Source organism: Lissotriton vulgaris, chromosome 2_1, assembly GCF_964263255.1.
Source record: "Lissotriton vulgaris chromosome 2_1, aLisVul1.2, whole genome shotgun sequence".
Lineage (NCBI taxonomy): Eukaryota > Metazoa > Chordata > Amphibia > Caudata > Salamandridae > Lissotriton > Lissotriton vulgaris.
In genome coordinates, this window is record NC_141687.1 from 281,620,737 (window position 1) to 281,643,201 (window position 22,465).

The 22,465-nt window shown below is 43.4% G+C and overlaps 1 protein-coding gene across 4 annotated transcripts in view; it reads right to left on the reverse strand.

The window, feature by feature from the left end:
• The window catches only part of INTS2 (integrator complex subunit 2), a 306,784-nt gene that overhangs the window by 47,712 nt on the left and 236,607 nt on the right, over positions 1–22,465 (reverse strand). For 2 of the 4 annotated variants that reach the window (XM_086954934.1, XM_086954935.1), the window contains exons 24-26: positions 12,633–12,809; positions 6,988–7,041; positions 5,675–5,732 (exon numbers count right to left, since the gene is read on the reverse strand). In XM_086954934.1, coding sequence (XP_086811060.1) covers positions 5,675–5,732; positions 6,988–7,041; positions 12,633–12,809 — 289 coding nt within the window. Of the gene's footprint in view, positions 1–5,674; positions 5,733–6,100; positions 7,042–12,632; positions 12,810–22,465 lie in introns of those variants that run through there. The other 2 variants (XM_086954936.1, XM_086954937.1) reach the window with 2 other exon arrangements.

Here is a 22,465-nt window from a genome sequence, read left to right on the forward strand (position 1 = left end):
CAGAGCATGTGTATCGACAGCCACACATGCCATCAAACTCTTAGTTTCAGGTCATTTGGTAAACAGCAATTCTTGTTTTTCTGCTGTTATTTCAGCTTCATACCAACTCCAATTTGATTTGAGTGTTACTTTATTTTTTCCAGTACACAGAACGCATAGAAGGATAAAAAAAGGCACAAAACTATAATCTGATTACCCTTATTCTGGGTTTGAGGCACGCAAGAGTTTCCCCAAAACAAATCATAACCGTAAAAGACAAACCTACCAGGTACTAATATATGGTTTCTGTTATTGCACACTGACAAAAGAAAACGACTCGATTCTTGAGTGTTTGCTATAAAGTCTTTATGAACATTTTTAAAATATACAGTCCTCAGAGAAAAAAAGGCACAAAACTATAATCCGATTACCCTTATTCTGGGTTTGAGGCACGCAAGAGTTTCCCCAAAACAAATCATAACCGTAAAAGACAAACCTACCAGGTACTAATATATGGTTTCTGTTATTGCACACTGACAAAAGAAAACGACTCGATTCTTGAGTGTTTGCTATAAAGTCTTTATGAACATTTTTAAAATATACAGTCCTCAGAGAAAAAACGAGTACAAATCTCATATCACTATTTACATATTTTACATCTGGAAACCTGGTAAAACATTGTGCGTGTGCATACTATTATGTGCAATTTCTAGGCTCAGTCATGAAGAAGTTGAAACGTGTTGCATTAAACGCACATCAATTTATAATGTGAAGCATCCATTCAGGTCTACTTGTGGTAATATGCAAAAATGACCAAGCGGAAACCGCTTGCCCTCTACGCACTGTTGCGATTGCAACCTAACTAGGTTGGATTGTTTCAACACATTTGTTTACTCAAAAAAATTCATAAATCTTTTTGTTTGCGGGTATTAAATTTTACTAGCATTTCAAATTCAAGAAACATGAGATTCACTTGAATATCAGTGAATACCACAAATTCATACAATTCTGAAAATATGTATGCGAATCAATGTTCTTTACACGTCATGAACAATCAAAATTTCTTGCCCACATTTATAGCCCTGCCCAATGCATTTCGGGCCTGTTAGACCCTTCCTCAGGGGCGATACCTGAAATAAAAGAATACAGTACTAGGTCACATAAATGACATCTGGGTCTCCAAATACAAAGTACATAGAATGTCACTATTTTGGTGATAATACATGAGTTATCCGATAACATTTTGTCCTAAGAAATCATAGTGTAATCACAAAGTAAACAAATCAACATATAATTGTACACTCACTCGTGTTCGTGGAAGGCGTGTGTAAAAGAGATGTGGTTTCGTGGAACGCGAAAAAGTAGAGATTATGTTCGATTAGGCCTGAAAAAACAAGCGCTCTCATTAAAGAGTTGTGGGGACAAAGAGGTGAAAGTGTTTAAGTTAGATGAGACGTGAAATTACCGACTCCTACATCTCACTATTTGACTTACGTAAATATGTTATATTCCGGCTAAACGGCTTGCGTCTCCTTCCTATGGCGTGATGCAGACATGATGACAACTCCCTCTGGCTAAACCTGCATGTTTCAGCGGCATGCAGGTTTAGCCAGAGGGAGTTGTCATCATGCCTGCATCACGCCATAGGAAGGAGACGCAAGCCGTTTAGCCGGAATATAACATATTTACGTAAGTCAAATAGTGAGATGTAGGAGTCGGTAATTTCACGTCTCATCTAACTTAAACACTATCATACGCTGAGGGTTGACTGTTACGCTCTTTCAGGTCTCACCCAGATATTTTACGAAGACGCGAATAGCTACAGGGGTACGCTCGGACTCTATTGATGTCGCCAGTCCTCACAATCGTATCACGCTGTGTCTTTCAGCAGTAAGTGTTATTTTCGGCCCATGTTTGTTTGCTATTTTCACCTCTTTGTCCCCACAACTCTTTAATGAGAGCGCTTGTTTTTTCAGGCCTAATCGAACATAATCTCTACTTTTTCGCATTCCACGAAACCACATCTCTTTTACACACGCCTTCCACGAACACGAGTGAGTGTACAATTATATGTTGATTTGTTTACTTTGTGATTACACTATGATTTCTTAGGACAAAATGTTATCGGATAACTCATGTATTATCACCAAAATAGTGACATTCTATGTACTTTGTATTTGGAGACCCAGATGTCATTTATGTGACCTAGTACTGTATTCTTTTATTTCAGGTATCGCCCCTGAGGAAGGGTCTAACAGGCCCGAAATGCATTGGGCAGGGCTATAAATGTGGGCAAGAAATTTTGATTGTTCATGACGTGTAAAGAACATTGATTCGCATACATATTTTCAGAATTGTATGAATTTGTGGTATTCACTGATATTCAAGTGAATCTCATGTTTCTTGAATTTGAAATGCTAGTAAAATTTAATACCCGCAAACAAAAAGATTTATGAATTTTTTTGAGTAAACAAATGTGTTGAAACAATCCAACCTAGTTAGGTTGCAATCGCAACAGTGCGTAGAGGGCAAGCGGTTTCCGCTTGGTCATTTTTGCATGTTAATATATCGACACACATTGGGCAGTGTGTCTCCCTTCTCAGCACGCGTAATCAATTGATGTTCATCATTTGCATAAAAGGTGTTTATTGTTTATACTGTTAGGAGTGCCTCTCCCATTACTAATTATTCTACTTGTGGTAACAAACACTATAAACTCCACTGTTACAAAGACAAAAACAGAAGTACAGTGTAGAAAAGGAGCCTTAATTTTAAAAACAAACCCTATTAAAGAAAGTTCAGTATAAAATTACTCTTACGCATGTCATGGTGTCTGTCTTCAGCAATAAAGTTCTGTCAATGTAATACTAAATACAGTAGATATCGTTATAATGGAGAGCTACAGAATAACAAAGAGTAACAATGCTATGCATCATTCTGACATCTTTACAGAATTTAGAGCCCCACTTCCTACATTTTTCATTGATATCCAGAACATCAAAGTGGTCACTGGTGCCTAAAGCTATGCAATTGCTCTGAAATGAAGGATCCCCACATGTTTTTGAAATGATCTCCCTCTAGCAATGAAAACCAACACAACATGGGCCTTATTGTGCCTTTCACGAAAGGCACGTTGGAGAGCAGGTAGTACTCTATACTTTAGGGACTACAGAGGTATTACAGCCTACTGAGAGCATCACTTCCCAGCATGTAGTTTCAACATTAGGATCAAGTATCAAAGCAGCAGAAATTGAGTTTGGTGCAATTCACACGATAATACAGATACCACAGATGCAATGAGTGTCTGCACGTGTGCCCTATCAATAGTGGCATGAGGCGTGGACTCTGAGGTCACATACTGTTGTTTAGTTAAGGTAAGGAAAGAGGACCAGGTTGTAGGATTAATAGAGGGTTTTCAGACATATCTGCTAGAAAACCACTGCATGCTCCTTCAGCGCTAGTTGAGTGTGCCTTGAGGTTTTCTTTTATAGCACTGGCTTTCTTGTAACCTCACAGAAAAAATTATAATTTACAGTCTACAGTCTATTTATTGACTGTATTGTTACTGAAAGATATTTTTGTTTTCAACCCTAAAGGCCGAACACAGTGCACTGTAGCCATCACTGCCTAGCAATTTCAGTATAAAATGCAAATCCCTTATTGCATTAAAATCACACAGCCTCATTGTAAGTGCCATAGTAACTCTAAAATTGAGCTCAGACTCGAATTAAATCAAAAACTTAGCTCTATTTGCAACTGGTCCCACATTTTTGCCTGCACAAATATGTGAGGCCAAAACAATGCAGCAAGGGGAATAGTGCACAGGAATTCCACTCATAAAGATAGTTTTTAAGCTTTATTCAGAATTGTAGCACAAACACCAACCCCTATGTTGTTGTTTGTGCCAATATTTTTATCACTCTTGCAAGGGGGCGTAGAGAGTTTCCTTTTCAAATTGCCCATTTAAAAGCATTTTTCAGTAGGCAGTCTATAGAATGTGAAACTAAATTTGGGATTTGGTGGATATCAGAATATAAGGAGCAGTTATTCTTCTTTGGGTAACTGCAAACACAGAATGCAGTGCAGGCATTTAATTTCAATGGGCGCGGTCTAACATGCTTTATCGGGCACTGGGAATACTTAACAACCAGATCTCTACTGTAACTGGCAGAGGAGTATATTCACAGATGGCCCAGAGCATTTAATGTTATTAAGCCATTCAATCTTTATGAGAGCAACAAAAGATCATCTTCCTAATTTCTTTCTGTATGTATGAAGTACATAGAAATGTACAAATGAAATGGTAAACTCAAGGTTCGACCTGGCTAGGCGGTGATGATACAAGGTAAGTTACAATCCTGTAACTAAGGCCATAAAGATCTGCCGAAACATAAAAAAGCATATTTTTCTATTTGCAGCTTTGACTTCGTGCTGTCAGATTTCCTTCTAGTGATCAGACACCTAATATGAAATGTCCAACTACTTATACAAGAGATTATTTTGGCAGATTTCCTTCTAGTGATCCGATACCCAATATGCAATGTCCAACAACTTTTACCAGATTTTAGACCCACACACTGGGAGGATGGCTTATAGTAAATAGTCTTTCTGAAAGATTCAGACAGTAGATCCTCATACAGTAAGAGAATGATTGGGAGCTTCAAGAATGTTATACCTGCCAACCAGAATTGGTGAGCATAGATTGAAGCTATCCGGATTACTGTGAAATTGTAGCTTCTGGCTCTTTAGATTACTGTTTATCAGAGACACTGGAGGGAATGGATACACCAGAGTGTCTCCCAACGTTGGGTGACAATTGTAACAGAATTATGACCTAGTCTACTTCCTAGGGAGACTAGGCTAGCACTGTAGTTATCATTTGAGGCAAACAGATCCTGGTCTGGATAGGCTAAAATTGTTTAGCATCGATTCTGGAATGTGGAACTCGAACTGTAAGTCTGAGCATCTGAAAGATGCAGATCGTTGCAATGTATTCTGAAATCTTCTGAGAGAACACTGAAAAAAACCACTTAAAAATGGACAAGAGCTCTAGGATGGAATGCTTTACCAACTATTTGGTTGAAAAGCCTAATAGTAGTTTCCAAAATCAGAGAACAGAAAAATAGAAATTTTGTATAAGATACATGACAAAAGAGTCCATTTTGTTGAACACTAAAAACCTAATTTTGGTCCCCTGCTCCTTCAAGAAGGATTACATAACTATCCACCAGCTCCCAGCCAACGCAAAAATACACCACGAGCCAAAAGCCACAGTCAGAATTAATTTAACCAATAAGCAATCATATTGCAAACATTTACAAGTGGGGAGAAAAACATGACAAACTGCATTCAAGGCCCCCTCTATGTCTATGATGAGGGGCAAGTTGTTTGATCCTCCATTAGAACAATCAGCTCACTAATATGATCCTACAAAAAAATATCAGGTTAATATTAATGTCCTCTCCTAGTTTAAAGCATGTGACTACAAGTAATCTAATGGTTGGGGGCATTTCATTTACACTGGATGTAACAAGTGTGCACTGAAAATCCTGTGCTTTGTTGTCTGTTTGCTGGTGAAAGGGAGGTGCCCTCTTACACCCTAGCCCAAACACTTAACATGACTCACCAGTCCCCTATGTGCAAGGCCTAGAGAGGGTGTTTCATTAATACAATATTCCGTAAAGCTGAACATTACCTTCTAATGAAGGCGCTTGGAAAACCTGCATGCTGCACCTCTCCAGTTTGCTTAAACCCTGTAACACAACGAGAACTAATAAGGGAACATCTCCAATATTGAAATCTATAAACTTTCCATTAAGCCAACAATGTCCAGCATTACATCATACCAGTACCCTATTCTCTTGTTTCAGGAAATGACAGTACAAATATTACTTCCATTCAATATATGTGGCAAATTTCTTTTGACAAAAAACAGTCTTCACTTCACCAATTAAAGGATCCTCAATATGTATCTGGAGGACAGGCCTGAAAATGTGCATGACGCTCTACAAGTTTACTACACAAGTCAATTCTTCCAATATTCTGGTTCTCGAGAGACATGGCCTGTATATCTCGAGCTAACAGATCACACGATACAGACCAATAATAGAAACGTTAAAGATAAAGATGAGCATTTCTAAACGAATTTATATGGGAGTGCAGGAAAATGTACACAGTACACACACTGTCTTAAGGATAGCAATATTCATATATGGCTCTTTTGGTTCCAATCTGGTCCTTATCTCGTTTTGGCTGTGTCACCGACAAATTGCAAAGAATGTGCAGCTTCCAACTTTTGTGAAGGGTACAAGGACTGTATTTCACCAAATAAATAGAGTTACTTTTACATTCTGAAACACTAATTTCTCCTTTGTTTGCTCAGAAGGCAGTTCAAATAGTCTACAAGTTCAATGCTATAACAACGAGTCTGACAATTCTAGTATGCAGGTTTTCTGAATGAATCGGTATGCAGACACTTTCAAGTCATTCTCAATAGGTTCAGAACTAGAACTATGTAGCATCTTACTAGGTGAGGCTTCTCAATCACTGCTGTTAAAAACAAGAAATGGTATGGAGTATCCGAATATAAAATGATCGTTAATATTTGTTAGCCATTCCTTTCCTGGATCACTTATTAACAGGCGAAGTTTCCCAAATCCTTTTCAGAAATACCTTAAAATCCAAGCATTTCATAAGGACTTCTCATTGCTCTTTAAGGTCTCCTTAGCAGCAGCAATGCAATAAATGCTAGTCCATAACTTTGGTTTGGGATGAGGCATGGCCATTGTTTCTATAGAATATAAGTACATCAGGTGCTTGGGTTTCCGAAAGCTATTGTCAATTCAATAGTGGTCAACGGTGTCTGGTTCATTCTTTACTTAAGTTTCATTCAAATTCCTGTAACACTCATATTAATTATTTCCACAATGGTGCTTTCAATGCAGTGGCAGAGCTGTACATCAGGATCCAAGCTCTCAGGGCCCTTCAATCTACGTTTGGTAGACGTACCATCTTTACGCGCTTCGGGTAATTGCTTGGGCTTTTCTTTCAGCTGTTGAAGACCTGCCATAAGACAAAACAGTGCATTAGAACAGAAACCGCGCTACGCAATGCAACCTCTTACAATGGGATCAGTGCTCAAAACTTAGTCACCTAGTACCAGGCACACACTGAGTTTGTGTTATGTGGTCTATCCTTCAATTATCCCTCTTAACTACTTCAACTCAAACGTTTATCCTAATTTCTGACCTTTCGCATGTATTGACATTAGTAACCATCAGTTTGTGGTGCTAGAGGTTGATGTATTGAGTAGGAGTGCATATTTCCTGGTTCGCCCAGCAATGGAAGAAGTCAGACGCTGCTTATGACTATCACTGAATGTACGTAAAGTCCCAGATTTTACACAGTACACATCTTGGCCGTCTAGATTGTATCTATAAAGATGGGAGAATTGAGGCACTGTACACAACCTCCGACAGATCAGACCGAGACTATCTTACTACAACCTGCTGAGTGACTGGAACCCAATAGCTGGGGGAAAATCCATTGCTCAACCCGTACCCCCAACCTGCTCACTGTCAATTTTTGGTGCTTTTGTAAAGGGTGAACAAAGCTAACAAGTTCATCAGACCATGTAAAATACAGATATGGAAAATATATAGGCAAAATATAAATTTCCCAGAACAGATTACAATTTACCCATGATAACAGATAAAATAATGTAATCACAACAAAATACAGTGGTCAATTTGGAATTAACCATGAACAGCCAGAAAATATCAAGGACCACATCGAATGCGGTACAAAAATGTTTATTATCTGGGACAGCAAGTTTAGTGTTAAACTTGAAATTTGGTTAAGCTTTTTTTTGCACTTCGACAGATTTTGCATGTATTAAATCTTTTAGGTGATTTACATATTTATATTGATATTTTAAAGGGATTTTATTGTTCCTATTCATTCTCATTCATTCATTCATTCATTCATTCATTTTTACTTGGTTAAGTTTTGCCATGGACCAGTTGCCATTTTGGCTGAGGGTGTAAATGTTCGGTCATAGGTGGGTATTTAATGACACACGCAGTGGGTCTGCACTTTTAACATATTGTGGTGCTATTCATAGTTTTAGTTCTTGCCACCAATTTTGGTATGCTGACTGTTTTGCACTTTGGCCCATTTTTACACATATTTAAAAAAAAATTTAAGATGATTTACATATTTTTATTATTGTTTTAAAGTCGTTTTAATGTTCTTATTGATTGTGGGGGAGTTGGAGTGTTGTCCTGGTTGTGATTTAATTGTTGGAACAGTACTAATGAAAGTCCCACTATTTTTACTTGATTAAGTTGTGTTGTGGGTTCGGTGCCATTTTTGATGCTGGTCCAGTTGTTTGATGGAATAACCTCAGCACATCCATACAAAAGGAGCACTAGGGGTGTGCCAAAGGCAAGCCCATCTGCACTCGGACTGCTGCTTGAGGCCAGCTGAGCTGCCAGTGTGACCAAAATTAGGCAAGCCAAGAACATTCTGTATCCCTGAACGAAAGTCTCTGTTGAAAGTGTATTCTCATATGTACACCTTAAGTGCTTGTTTGATGCAAGCCTCTCAGACTCTAAAATCTACTCAGATCATCCGACGACTCATTTCCTGATCCAGGCATACTGTAGACACAATGCTCCTTTTGTTGTCTTTTTTTGCTTAATGCATGGTCTTCTGTTAAGAATGTCTATTCTATCAGAGATCTATGTAGCTTAGGTAATCTGGCCATTACAGAAACTTGGCTCCCTACTTTATTACTGGATGTTTTAAACTACATCACTCTGAAAGGATATTGCATCTTTGAGATTCCCTGCACCGGAAACTAGGATGGTGGCCTTGCTCTGATCATAATCAGTGTCTGGAAAGGCAAAAACATCTTCTCTCATTGCGATTCTTCACTTCAGTCCCCAACAGTTTACAGATGTCTAAGGGACCTTTTGGTCCTGTGGTCTTGTCTATTGCCTGCCTATTGTCTCTTCTGAGGTATTGGACCATTTAACCTCCGTATTGATGGAAGCAGCAACGTGAACTCACACCATCACCTATTAGGCGATCTGAATATCCATTTCGACCAACCTTCACTCCCAATAGTAGCCACATATTTGGACCTTTTTGCTTAGTTTGACCTTAAACTTGACATTTCTCTTAGCAGCCACATCTATGGCCATTGATTAGACATTGTGTTCTAATTCACCATATTGCCATACTTGTCTGAATTATCCGCTACCTCGGACAGACCACTTCATTGTGCATTTTTTTTCTGTGAAGCCACCCACCACAGCCGGTCTTCTCCAGCAGTCCCTGAGACTATTTCTGTCAGAAGCTGGAGCAGCGTTTCGCCTGAAATCTATATAATATAATTTCATCCTTTGGTTCTTCAGATAAGAAGCCTCCCTCCTTGGCTTCCTTGGTACTCAAAATATTATTCATCTTTGGACAGCAAGTGACACATAGCCCTCACCAATTCAACTTGTAAGAGAAACAAGCCATCCACTAAGTGGTATTCACTGAAGCTTACATTTACCTAGCATGTGCTTACGATGCTGGAACGCCACTGGCATGGGACCTATAACCGCTGTATGAAAACAAGATAGCTAAAACAACTTTTTATTCGGACAAATTCTTAACGTCCCAACCTCTCCCAAGCTAATTTTTTTGTTATTAAACACCCTCAGCGAACCCCCAGCAAGGAGAAGCCATTACATCTACAGAGAAATGTAACCAGGTTAACAACTTCTTAACACACAAAATTGAGGATATTCATTCCTCTCTTCTGGCACTTGTGTTTCTTCTCGAGGTTCCTGGTCGAGTCTCTGAGGCAACGACTACCTCACTTTCTTAACATGCACCACTTATTGGTGAATACATTTTGTCCCTGCTAACCCATAGCAAATCCAATGGCTCTCCATCTAATCCTTTGCCAGCTGGCCTATACGAAGAAGACTAAAATGTTGGACCCTAGTTGGACCTGAGCTAATATTTCCTCTTTTTTCCTGGAGGTTTGTGTCCCTGAGATCTTAAAAAAATAGCATGGGTCTCCCTGTTGTTGAATAAGTCCGGTTTGGACCAGAGAGTTTGATTACATGATAGATCTATCTTCCATCTTCCTTTCCTCTGTAGTGTTAGGGAAAGCAGCATTTCAATAACCTTCTGGTCAATAACAGCCTCCTTCATACAGCCTATAGATGGGCTTTCATACTAGTCCGAGTACTGAACTTACTGTTGTTTTAGTGCTGGACTACCTGAGAGAGTTTGCAGACTCAAACAATCCTACTTGATACTTCTGGATCTAACAGACAGCAGCCTTTGACGCTATCAATAATACGATTCTTCTTGCAAGGCTTACTGAGCTTGGAATTCATGGAACGGCTTGGAGTCTTTCTAACAAACCGATCTTTTCTGCGGTTTCCCTCAGTGATCTATTCCCTCACTGCTTCTTTTCAATCTGTACATAATACCTTTAGCCCACCATATTGAATTTTTCGGACTATGATTTTTTCTTTAGAACAATAATTCCAAAATTATTGCCAGATTAAGGACAAATTCACCATGGCTTCAATACATTTCCATGCTTGTTTAGCCAGTGTTCATTACTGAATGTATTCCAACCACTCAAATTGAATGGTTCCAAAACAGAGATTCATGGCCCTCCAAGCCCCTTGTACCTGTACTATTCAACTTTTGCCCCCTTAGCCTGACCTCTAACTCATTTCTTGTTTTTGTGGCCGAAAACCTGGGAAGCAAGATTGAAAACTCTTTGTCTTTGGCCAACCAAGTGTCATGCGTGGTCCTCCTGTTTGCACCACCTACATGGTTTCAAACGTGTGCTCTACTTGTTTGCCTCTACCCAAAAGGTTTCATTTCTCAATGCATTCCTTTCATCCTGCTTTGATTGCTGTAATACCATTGATCTTGCCTTACCTGCCTGTCGTATGAAAAAGCTTCAACTGATACAGAACTCTACAGCTAGGTTAGGTTATGATGTATATCGCAGCTCTCACATTTCTCCCATCTTTGCCCAGCTGCATTGGCTACAGGTAATTGAGAGAGAGTTGTGGTCAAATCTGTTTGGTCCAATAGGCGGTTTGTTCCCACCATAGATTTCCTCAGCATTCATTCACACAGTACTTTCCTACTCGTATACAGAGATCATCTTTTCACTGTAGTTTAGTGAGCCATACATTTTATTGCAACACTACTGGCAGTCGCGCCTTTTCTGTTGCAGCTGCCCACAGCTGGAACCTCCTTCCTGACTCTTAACAGGGATATACCAGGTCTTCTCAGATTCAGGAAACGTCTGAAGACCTGGCTACTTCTTCACATTTAATGGTGGTTTATCTACCCAACTGATTGTGGGCATTTGCTATTTCAGTGCCAAGGTACCCCAGAGCAGGTAAATGTTTGTGCTTTACAAACCCAAACTCAAAGTTAAAACGAATTAAACTTTGGAATGTAAATATTAAGTTGCCTGTCAAAGTCAGATTCTTTTTTTTAACCAAGTCCAAACTGAAACAGTCACACTTCTGCTGCAAAAGAACTTCTAGAAAGATGATCTTGGTACTACTTGGTACAAGAAAATATCGAGCACCACATCTAATGGAGCAATGAAGTTTGTCAGAGTTAAATTTGTAAATAGATTCTCACTTCAGCAAGAAAATCTGAACGTGTATGCCCAAGTCCACTTGTTGTACAAATATCAATTCATTGTACTTTGCTCTGTGTCAAACTATAAGTTTGTAATAGGGAAAGTCATTAAAAAATTCTTAGGTATGAAAATAAGTTGTGTGCCACAGTGCAAGTGTTCTATGAATTTTTAAAGTACAACAATCGGACATTGGCTCCATGCAGCATTGTAGAAGTTGATACTGATAACAACTGAGCAAATCTTACTGAGCACAGGAACATTTTGTTTTTTAGTTGTGACTACGATTACTGCTGTCCACAAAGATTTATGCTCAAGTAATTCGATTCCATTAGGACAATGCACGTGTAAGCAACATAACATTCTTTGCAGTAGCTATGACAGAACTCACACAGCCTTCTACCCTATTACAGAGAAAAAAATAACAGCCACGATGCACAAATGTGTTTAGCAACTGTTTCAATAACTATTTCGCTGTTAATAAACAGGGAGTGATGCCATGAAAAGAAACTGCTTGGATAAACTGTAGTCTCATTGGTCAACTGTGTGGTGAAGAAATGTGCCCGATTCATAAAGAACTATTTTACTCAAAATCACACACCACTTTCTACAGGTATATAATCTTTAGTAAAGTTGCTGCAACAACCACCAAATTCTACACAGATGAAACTTGTTGAGCCATTTAAACAGAAAGGCATTTATGGTTTACTACACATCTAGCCTAGTCCGGTAGATACCCTGGCTCATGTTACTCTTAAAAGCACAGAAGGAGCTGCCCACACTTGTCGAGTTCAAGAAGTAACAAATGAAACCTCTTACCTAGTTAGTATGTACACTCAGTCACTGTGACACATACTAGCGAACCATGTATGAATTGGGATTCTCTGGAGGTGCTGCATGCTTCCACTGAATATGAAAGAGATGGTGTTTCTGCCAAACAAAGAATTGAAACAATGTTGATGGTTTTACTTACGTGTAATGATGGGATCAATATCCCTCGTCTGTGTGGCAACATCTGAGGCACAGACCTGCCCAACTTGTATCAGTAGTGACATTATATCTTCATACAGTGGAGGGAAAGCTTGGCAGAAGGAAACTAAGCAAGGCAATGTTGGCATAAAGAAGGTATACCGCTTGGCTTGGGTTAAAACTGGAAAGACAAAGACATAAAAGGAAGCAAATATAAATATGTTTTAAAGTCGTTAGTGGTATTTTTGTCCAACATTGGCACATGTTCTTAACGATTACCATTTTGTGCAGTATGATACACATGTTAAGTAAAGATCCATTCCTGACAACAGTCAATGCACCCTGTAGTACAAATGTTGCATTTTATTAAGGAACTTAATCTGAGAACCACTTGCTAACTTACCTTAGGTACGATATTTCTGGTTGATTAATTCTCTTCCTAGAGATTCTTCATTTTCGAATATCCATCCAGGAGCCAGACTGGTCGAGCAAACATTTCCACAGAATTAGCTCTCGAGTACCGCCAGGAGGCACAATGTAGTCTGAGCCACGACTTTGCCCGCCCCTGATGTGACAACATCAGAATATACAAGCATCCAACTGGTGAGCTGGCATCAGTTCCTGGTACTTTTTCTACGCGCCACTGAAGCATGTGAATAGGAACAAAGAGTACCAACAATAGCAACAGTAAAACATAACCTGTTTGCGTATGTTACGATCTTATTAGGAATTTTATAGGACTCCATAGGCTGTTCTGGGGCGATCTTTCGCTTAAAAATAGAAAGTCTACCCGTCTCGGCGTCACTGAATTGCCTCGACTGATCTTCTGGCGGAGGCTGTCGATGCTTGGTGGCCACCTCAGTAGTTGTATGCTTCGGCCCATGGACACCTTCTTGGTCGCTTCGACGGCCGTCTTAGGGGCGAAGGCCTTAGGTACCACTTTCGGCGGCAGTGTGAACTGGATGGGTGCCGACGACTTTGGAGGTTTACTGACAGGCTTCGGGGTTGGAGTAGCCTTTGGTCCGACAGTAGTAGCCTATTCTTTAATGCGTTTAAGCGAATCCGACACCTGCTGATAAAAAGAGGCGGATGGCTGTGTTGACTCGACGCGTTCCTTCGAGCCACTGCCAGTTGTGGACCCGAGGTCTGTACTGCTTTTAGCCTTGCCGGGTCGACGCTTAGGATCGAGAACTTTCTGAGTTCAGAGTCCCTTGTCTGTGTCGACGGCCTTCGGCGCCGACTTCTTCGGGTCGACGTCCTTGACCAGTTTCTTCGGTGCCCCGGTCTTCGGCTCGACACCCTTTAGCGACCTCACCGGGTCGATAACACTTCTGTTTTGTCGGTGCCGATGGTTCAGAGGTCTTCGAACCGACCAAAGTAATACGCACTTTTGGTTTCGATTTAGTGTCCAGTGCTTTCGGTTCTGTAGACACCGATGCTTTCGATTTTGATCGGTGAACCGATGGCTCGTTAGAAATGTCCGTAGCCGGGCCTTGAGGCGAGGCTGTAGAACCAAGCGTTTGATCTCGGGTAAGGCCATGTGGCGATCCCTCGACCTGAGCCTTATCGAGTGTTTTGGTTGCGGCCCCGAACTAACGGCTGGGCCTAGCTCATCGCTCGAGCTATCTTCCACGGCCCCAAAGGCCCCATCGTCGTCTCCTACCTCATCGACGATGTCTTCAGTATCGACCATTTCCACATCCGCGTCGTAACTGGAGTCGATCTCCGATGCAGGATCAGACAGGTTCTCTTGAAGTTCCTGCTCGACTCCCTCATCATCCTCGGCATCGTAGATGTTCACCGGGTCAGGTGCCGCCTGCTGGGCCTCCTTCCGCGCAGCGCGTCAAAGGCGAATAGTTTTCTTGGAGTGGAACCGAGAACAAGCCATACAGCTGGCTTCATTGTGATCCGGAGATAGGCACTTGTTGCACACCGGGTGGACATCGATGTGAGGATACTTGGAGTTGCAAACGGGACATCTCTTGAACGGTCTCCGTTCTATGATGGATCGTCGATAAGGCCTCTGCCGTCGACCGGGCCTTCAGTGCCGAAAAGCCACGCGGCTCCTCTTGATGTCCGGCTCGGGGACAGAGCTGGAACAAGTACTGGGCACCGATCGCAAAGACAATACCGACGATAACTAAAGGCCTTTTGGCCAAAAAGAAAGATTTTTATAGATTCCGAACTTTAGTTAACAAATATACATCCGAACCCAATGGCGGAAAAAAACAATCTGAGGATGGAGTAGATGCCCATGCGCACTGTAGTACAGGGGAGGAGCCACCTATCTCGTGATACTTCGAAGACTCTTCCAGGACAACAATGTGCAATCATCCGGACCCAACACTAGGCAGCGATCTATGCACAGATATAAATTCAGCAGCCCACATGCCTCGAACATAACTCTTCTAGAAAGCATGCCATAGTTTTGAGTTTGACTAGGATAGCTAGTCAGGAAGACACATGAAAGTGGAGAGGGCCTTTTAACAGCCTTTAACACCTTGGCTGCTAGAGGTTTTCCCCTCCTGTGCTGATTGATTGATGTATCCCATTGTTTCATGACGAGCTCAGCTCGTCATCAGCACAGCTCCACTGTGCCTCATGACGTGCTGAGCTCGTCATGAGCAGCGAAGGGGTTAAGTGTAGATTCACATGTTCTGCATACTCCTGCCATCTAGTGTTGGGCTCAGACGTTTGCAAGTTGTTGTTCTTCAAACAAATCTTTCAAGTAACGGGATGCAGTGTGAAGGGCAATGAACATGGTCAATGACTCTATGCTTGATTATTTTTCGCGCTCAGCCTGTGAGAATAGGTATGGAGTGGTGAGTAAACAGCATGGAGCTACATGCCTACTGTGAAAGCAACTTCAGTAATAAGAGAAGAGATTTGCAAGAAGAGCCACGTGCTTCCGAGGATGAGGGTGGGCGCATATGAATTTACAGCACTACGCAGTATGAACAGATGCTTACAGGGTAACGTTTTCTGTTTGTCGCATGTGTTGTTGATACACATGCAGTACATCGAATGTAAAGCAGTATCCCCTACAAGCGGTTGCTCGCGTGTGGACAATGCAGATGTCTGAACGAAGGTCCTCAAGACTGTCTGGCCAACCACAGCTACGATGGCCACACAATAGCGTTTAGTAAAGCTGTGTGAAGTTGACCAAATGGCTGCTTAATCTATGTCAGATAATAGGAAAGCCATGGTTGCTGCCTTCTTGCATGCAGAGTGCACCCTGGGAGTATGAGCCTGGTAAACGACCCACACTAAGTTTCCAAAGAGGGGGTAGGGGGCTCTGGGAGGGATGAACCACTTCAAACCTTCCATAAAGGCTTTGATTACCGGTATGCGAAAGAGGGAGGAGTGTTCCCTGTTTCGCTGTATGAGTCTATTATAGCTGGATACATCCATATAAAACTGTAGACGAGGGTTGACCTTTGTAGGTTGAGAAGGTAAAAAACATATGGTTTGCTTAATAGGTATGCTTAAGAGGGTCTTGATGATTGGGGATGCAAGAGTGGACAAACCTATTATACTTTGAAGCAGAGCAGGCCTGTGCAGCAGGTCTACGAGTTTCATGCAGGATGTCAATGCATTCTTGCGAGACACACAGGGGGTCGAACTCTAGGATCTCATATGCCAGATCGAACTGCCTGGGGTCTGGGTGCCTCGTCTGGCCTTCGTACAGTATGCCTTTTGGGGAGCTTCTTGTCAGGGCTGACGAACATCTCGAAGAGTATTGAGTACCAATGTGTTCTGGCCTACCTAGGGGCATTAGAGATGTCTGATGTTATGAGAATTTGTAGAGCACATGACTCACGAGGCACGGTATCCTGGTGCTAAAGGCAGGATCTACATAGGCCAGGGCAGAGATTAGGTTTCGAACCAGGTCTAAAGTCTCTTGTGGAATTCAAGTACTGAGGAGGTGGCTCGGATATGCAGGGTGGTAGTTCCAAGCTGTGGATGAGAGGTAGGAGAAGGCACAACCACTTGATCTGAGTATAAGGGGGATGAATGAGTGTGTGCGTGTAGTAGTCCGATTAAGTGGAGGTGTCTGGTAGGTTTGTGGAAGTTTATAAGATTTTGTGTGAGTGCATGAGGAGTTTGAAGAGTGCTTGTCTGTTGACTGGGAGCCAGTGGAGTTCTTTGGAGGTACGGGGGGCAATGATGGTGTGGGTGTAGTTTGAACATTAGCCTGGCTTTCGAATTTTTAATGCTCAGTGGGGTGTCGATTCCAACATAGAGTGCGCTGCCGTAGTTCAGTGATGAGGGCTTGGGTGACAGTTCTGAGAGGATCTGTGGGGAGCCATTAGAAAATCTTTGAGTATATTGTTTGAAAGCCAGAGACTCTATTCACTTGGCCAGTTACAATGAGCTAGGTCAAGATTATTTGTATGGCTTACCCAATTGGTTGTAGGTTCAAGTTCAGCAGGCCACCAGGTGGTATACCAAAGCGAAGTGTCTTTGCTGAAGATTACTACTCCTGTCTTGTCTATATTGAGATTGAGCCAGTTGGTTTTCATCCATTCGGCGACTTCAGTTATGCAGGCGGAGAAGTTGATCCACGTGTTCAGTCTTATTGGGCTAGGATGAGCTGGGAATCATCTGCATTGACTCCAAGGGCAGAGATTACGCTTGCGAGTGGGGCTATGTAGGCATTGAACAGGATGGTTCTAAACGATGATCCTTGTGGAACACCACAGGTGAGGTTGGTGGAGGTCAGGGTGAAGGGAGCCAGGCTGACTGAAAGGTTGTAGCCTGTAAAGAATGATCAGATCCAACACAGTGTGGGTCTCCGAATGCCATCTTCGCACAGTTATTGAAGGACGATGGGGTGGGAGAGGATATTGAAGGTAATAGATAGGTTCAGCAGGATGAGCCCAGCTGTGTCTCATCTTTCCATGGTTAGTCAGATGTCATCCGTGGCAGCAACGAGGGCGGTCTTCGTGTTGTGCCTGAAACCCAATTGAGTGATATTGAGGAAGTGATTGTCGTTGAGGTGGGTGGCTAGGTGTTTATCACTGTTCCATGACTTTTGCCAGGTAGGGTAGAAGGGAGATAAGCCGGTAGGGGGCTAAAGTCTTTGTGTCTGCTGAGGGTTTCTTCAAGAAAGGGAGTACTGTGGTGTGCTTCCAGGCATCAGGGTAAATGGTTGTGATGATTGAGCTGTTCAGGATTGGAGTGAGAATCACGCTGAGGAGGTTCAGCCTTTGATGAAGACGTGCAGTGGGCAGGGGTCAGAGGGCACTCTGGAGTCTAGGGACTGCAAGGTTGTTTTTTGGGAGGTGATGGTGGGCGGGTGGTCCTCTGGGTATTGGTTGAGTTGGACAGGAAGTTTGCGAGAGTGGAAGGGTCGAGTTGGGGCTCAAAGTTGTTGTAGATTCTGGTGATTTTGTCGCTGAAGAATAGGGGCATCTGTGTGCAGTGGTACGGAGAGGTGGTTACGCTGGTGGAGCATGCTGTTAGAAATGTGAAGTCTTTCACTATATGGAAGATTTCCTTGGTGCCACTGGTGCTGCATTCGATGTCATCAGTAAGCATTTGGTGGCTCTGATCTGATGATGGTAGTGTCTGAAAACTGATTTTTAGGGGCTCTTGTTGGTGGTGTCCTGACTTTGGCTCCGTCTACGTTCAAGTTGCTTGCAGTGGTATTGGTGAGCCTGAGCTCTTCTGTATACTAGCATACTTGCAGTCTTGTTCTGAAAGCTTTGTTGGCTTTGAGAGAAGCCAGGGTGTAGGAAGCTGGCTCTTCATATATATAATGGACCAAAACGAGGGACAGTAAAGAGTCCAGGCACACCCCAAGGGAATTACAGACGCACAATTGATCACCCAAATGCTCTCTTTTGTGATAGTGTGGGCGAGCAGTGCTAAGCATTTGTTTGACACACACGAAGGCAATAAATGAGAAACTCAAGAACAAATCCGAGACAAATTTAGAAAAGTAATTAATTTTTTTAACATAAATTTGGATACCAAAAGCCTTGTTATCAAGTAAGTACTTTTCAAGATTGATTTTAGCAGGCAAGTAAAATGTTCACTTAAATGCGCCTTTACACACAATGTTTTCCTAGGGGAGAAAAGGAATATATTGCATACAAGTATTTGCATTCAGTTTCTAGGGTCTCTTTCAGGACCTAGGGTTTTAGGGGGCCAAGGTCCAAAGCACCACCAGCAATTACTCGTTAGCTTCCCTGGGTCCTCTGGGTGCATAAGTGTAAATGTAAATGTAAATGTAAATTGATACTTGTATAGCGCACTACTCACCCGCAAGGGTCTCAAGGCGCTTGTATAAATACCGCTGTGGAACCCATCCTGGCTTTCCCTGTGAGGCGTCCACTCCTGGGCACCCCCAAGGTGGAGGTCAGGCATCCTTAGCGTTGTGGGGGCCGTTGTGGAGATTAAGCAAGCTATTGCCCAGAGTTGCAGAGTGGGACTCCATGATTGGAATAGGCACCGAGGAGAGAATTATCAGGTCCGTGGAATTTTTGAGCACAAGACCCGCCGAGGCGGAGAATTGAACCCTGGTCCCGGGCTAGACCTCTGCATCAGGGTCTGCCGCTCTAACCATTGAGCCACACTTCTGCTGGTCGGGTTGGTAGCTGTGCGTCACCCATGTACTCAAAATGGCTTCCCTGTCCACTTGTAATACTGAAGAATCAACTTAGACATCACAAGGGCATATCTGCTCCTGCAGATATGTCCTGATGTAGTCTAGTGCACCCTGCCTTAGGGCTGTAAGGCATGCTGTAGTAGTGACTGATCTATACTACATGCAGTGTCTGCAGGTATGGCAGACAGAAGGTGTGCGATGATGTGTCTTCACTTTTCTCTGCATCAGGGCACACAGCCTGCTATGGCACATTACATGTCGGTGCTGAAGGGTCTTCTGAAGGTGGCACAATAAGTGCTGCAGCTGTTAGGGGCCCTCTTTAGCCTCCTTGCCCTAAGTACCATTTGCTAGGGTCTTACAGGGGGTGCTAAAAGTATTGCCAATTTAGGAAGCAATTGTACAGTTTAGTGAAAGAGAACTTACACTGGGGAGCTGGTTAGCAGGAACCTCTAGCATTTTCTGTCAAACCTACATCAGATATCAGGTAAAAAGTGGGGGTGACTGTAGAAATTTGGCTCTTTATGTGATTAACCAATAATTGGTTGTATCATGTAAAGAGTCCAGAGAGTCCACCAGAAGTGTACAGGGCTGTAATTCCATAGTGCTCTATTTGTGGTAGTGTAGTTGGGCAGCCTTAGACCTAACACAAAGGAGTGTAAGACATTTGTTATACACACAGCGATTAATAAATGATACACGACTCAATAAGAAGATCCACAACAATTTTAGAAAAATAAGCTCTGGCCAGAAGTGGTATGGACGTAAAAGGCGTACAGGAGGCCTGGGCTCCACTCGAGACAAAAAGAGTCTCGGGGCAAGAGTCGCCTTGGAAACTTCAGCGCACAAAATCGCTGACATTGAGCGTTCTCGGTGGAGGCGAACAAATCCAACCAAGGCTCTCCCTACTGTGAAAAGAGACCTTGCTCCACCTCCGGATGGAGACACCATTTGTGATCCATCTGAGGTGTCTGCTCTGGCGTTCAGGGAACATGGCAGGTGTTGAACCACCAGGGATATGCCCTGCTGTTCCAGCCATGTCCAGAGACGCAGGGCCTCTTGACAGAGGGTCCATGATCCCGCACTGTTTGTTGCAGATCCACATGGCGGTGGAGTTGTCAGTGAACACCTGCACCAGGCTTCCCATGATGGAGGGTAGAAAGGCAATGCATGAAGCTCCAGGAGGTTGATGTGGACTCCAGATTCTACCAGAGACCAGAATCGTCTGATCTCCACCTCTCCCAGGTGGCCACCCACTCCCAGGAGTGACTCATCTTTCACTGCTGTGAGATCTGGTTGGGAGGGGGGGTCTGCCTCTGGCCCAATTGCGGTCCTCACAGTTCCCTCCGAGATCTGGACCATGTTCGAGAGATTCCCCTGATGCTGCACCCACTGGAACTTTAGATCCCAATGCAGAGCCCGCATATGACATCTGGCATGGGTTGCTAGCAGAATGCAGGAGATCATGAGGCCCATCAGCCTCAGAGTCAGTCTCACTGAAACCCAGTATTTGAGGCTGAAATATCGGTGTAGCCTGACTATCCAGGATTCATTGCTCGGGATGTTAAACCCGAATCGGCACTGTGTCCAGAACAGCTCTAATGAAAGGGAGCGTTTGAGAGGGATTCAGGTGTGACCCAAGCATGTTGATAGTGAACCCCAGTGAATGCAGGAGGTCCACCGTAGTCTGGAGGTGGGACACGACAGCCTTGAGCGAGCCCGCCTTGAGCAGCCAGTTGTTGAGAAAGGGGAAGACTGATGCCCCTAATCTGCGCAGATGAGCTGCAACCACTGCCATCACCTTTCTGAACACCCGCGGGGTGCAGGTAAGGCCAAAAGGGAGCACAGTGAACTGAAAATGCTAGTGGCTTACCGTAACCCGCAGGTAACGCGGATAGGTGGGTATGTGAAAATAGGCATCCTGCAAGTCCAACGCTACCATCCAGTCTTCTGGGGTTAGGGCAGACAAAATCTGGACCAACGCGAGCACCTTGAATTTCTCCTTCTTGAGGAAGTAATTGAGGGCTCAAAGATCTAGGATTAAACAAATGCCCTTGTCTAATTTGGGGACCAAAAGTAGCAGGAATAACAACTGCAGCCTACTTTTGGGACCGGAACCCTCCCTATCACTTCCTTGTAGAAGAGAATCATGACTTACTCGCGTAGCAGGAGTAAGTGATCCTCCATTGGCAGGTCATAGAATGGAGGCAAGGAGTAGTCTCGAAGGGGAGGACGCAGCCCCTTCAGACAAGTTGGCCAACCCACCTATCCAATGTTATGGACTGCCAGTGGTGGAAGGGACAGCGAATCCTGCCACAAACTGGATGCCCTTGATCTTGAAGGGTAAGATTAGGAGGATTTTTAGGCTGCAGCTTCCGGTGGGATGGTGGATGGACCAGACTGCTGGCTACCTGACCAACAAAGTCCACGCAGAGGCTGGGAAGCATGCACGGCTCGGTGGCTGACAGGGTATTGGCACTGTTGGAAGCCCCTTCCATAGCCATGAAAGGAGTGAAAGGCAGACTGGAAATTAAGGGGTTAAACCGAGATGCCAAAAGACTTGGCCGTAGCAGAGTCGGATTTGTCTCCGAAGAGATGGGTGCCATTGAAGGACATGTCCATAAGGATAGATTGGACTACCCCTGAAAAGCCAGATGTTCTCAGCCAGGTGTGGCATCTGAGAGCCACTGTTGACGAAACCGCTCTGCCCAGCGAGTCGGTTGTGTCCAATCCACAGCGAATGGTGAACTTTGCCACGTCTGTCCCGTCTGCAACTGCCTGGGAGAGTATGGTTTGTGCCTCATCTGGAATATTTGGCAGCACTTGCACAACCGTGTCCCACAGGGTGTGGGAGTAGTGGCCCAATAAGCATGCAATGTTCACCAATCTCAATGCAAGGCTGCAGTAGCGATGGACAATCACAGGAACGCCAGTGCTGGGTTTGGATGAAGTCCCCAGAAGGACATCGGTGATGGAGTGAAGGTTCGGAGGAGGAGAATCCCAGCTGCAGCACCTCCGTCAACATGTTAGCCTAGACTGCCACCGAGGGCAACTGAAAGTCAAGGACCTCAGCCGCCCTCCACACAACCATTGCATATGTAGCTCCCTCCTCTGTAGCCACGGTAAGGGGAGAAAGCATGCCGGTATCTGGTGAAGAATGCAGACCACTGGTGTCACCCTCTTCCTCACACCAGTCCATTTTCTGACCAAAAAGCTAGTATTTTAAA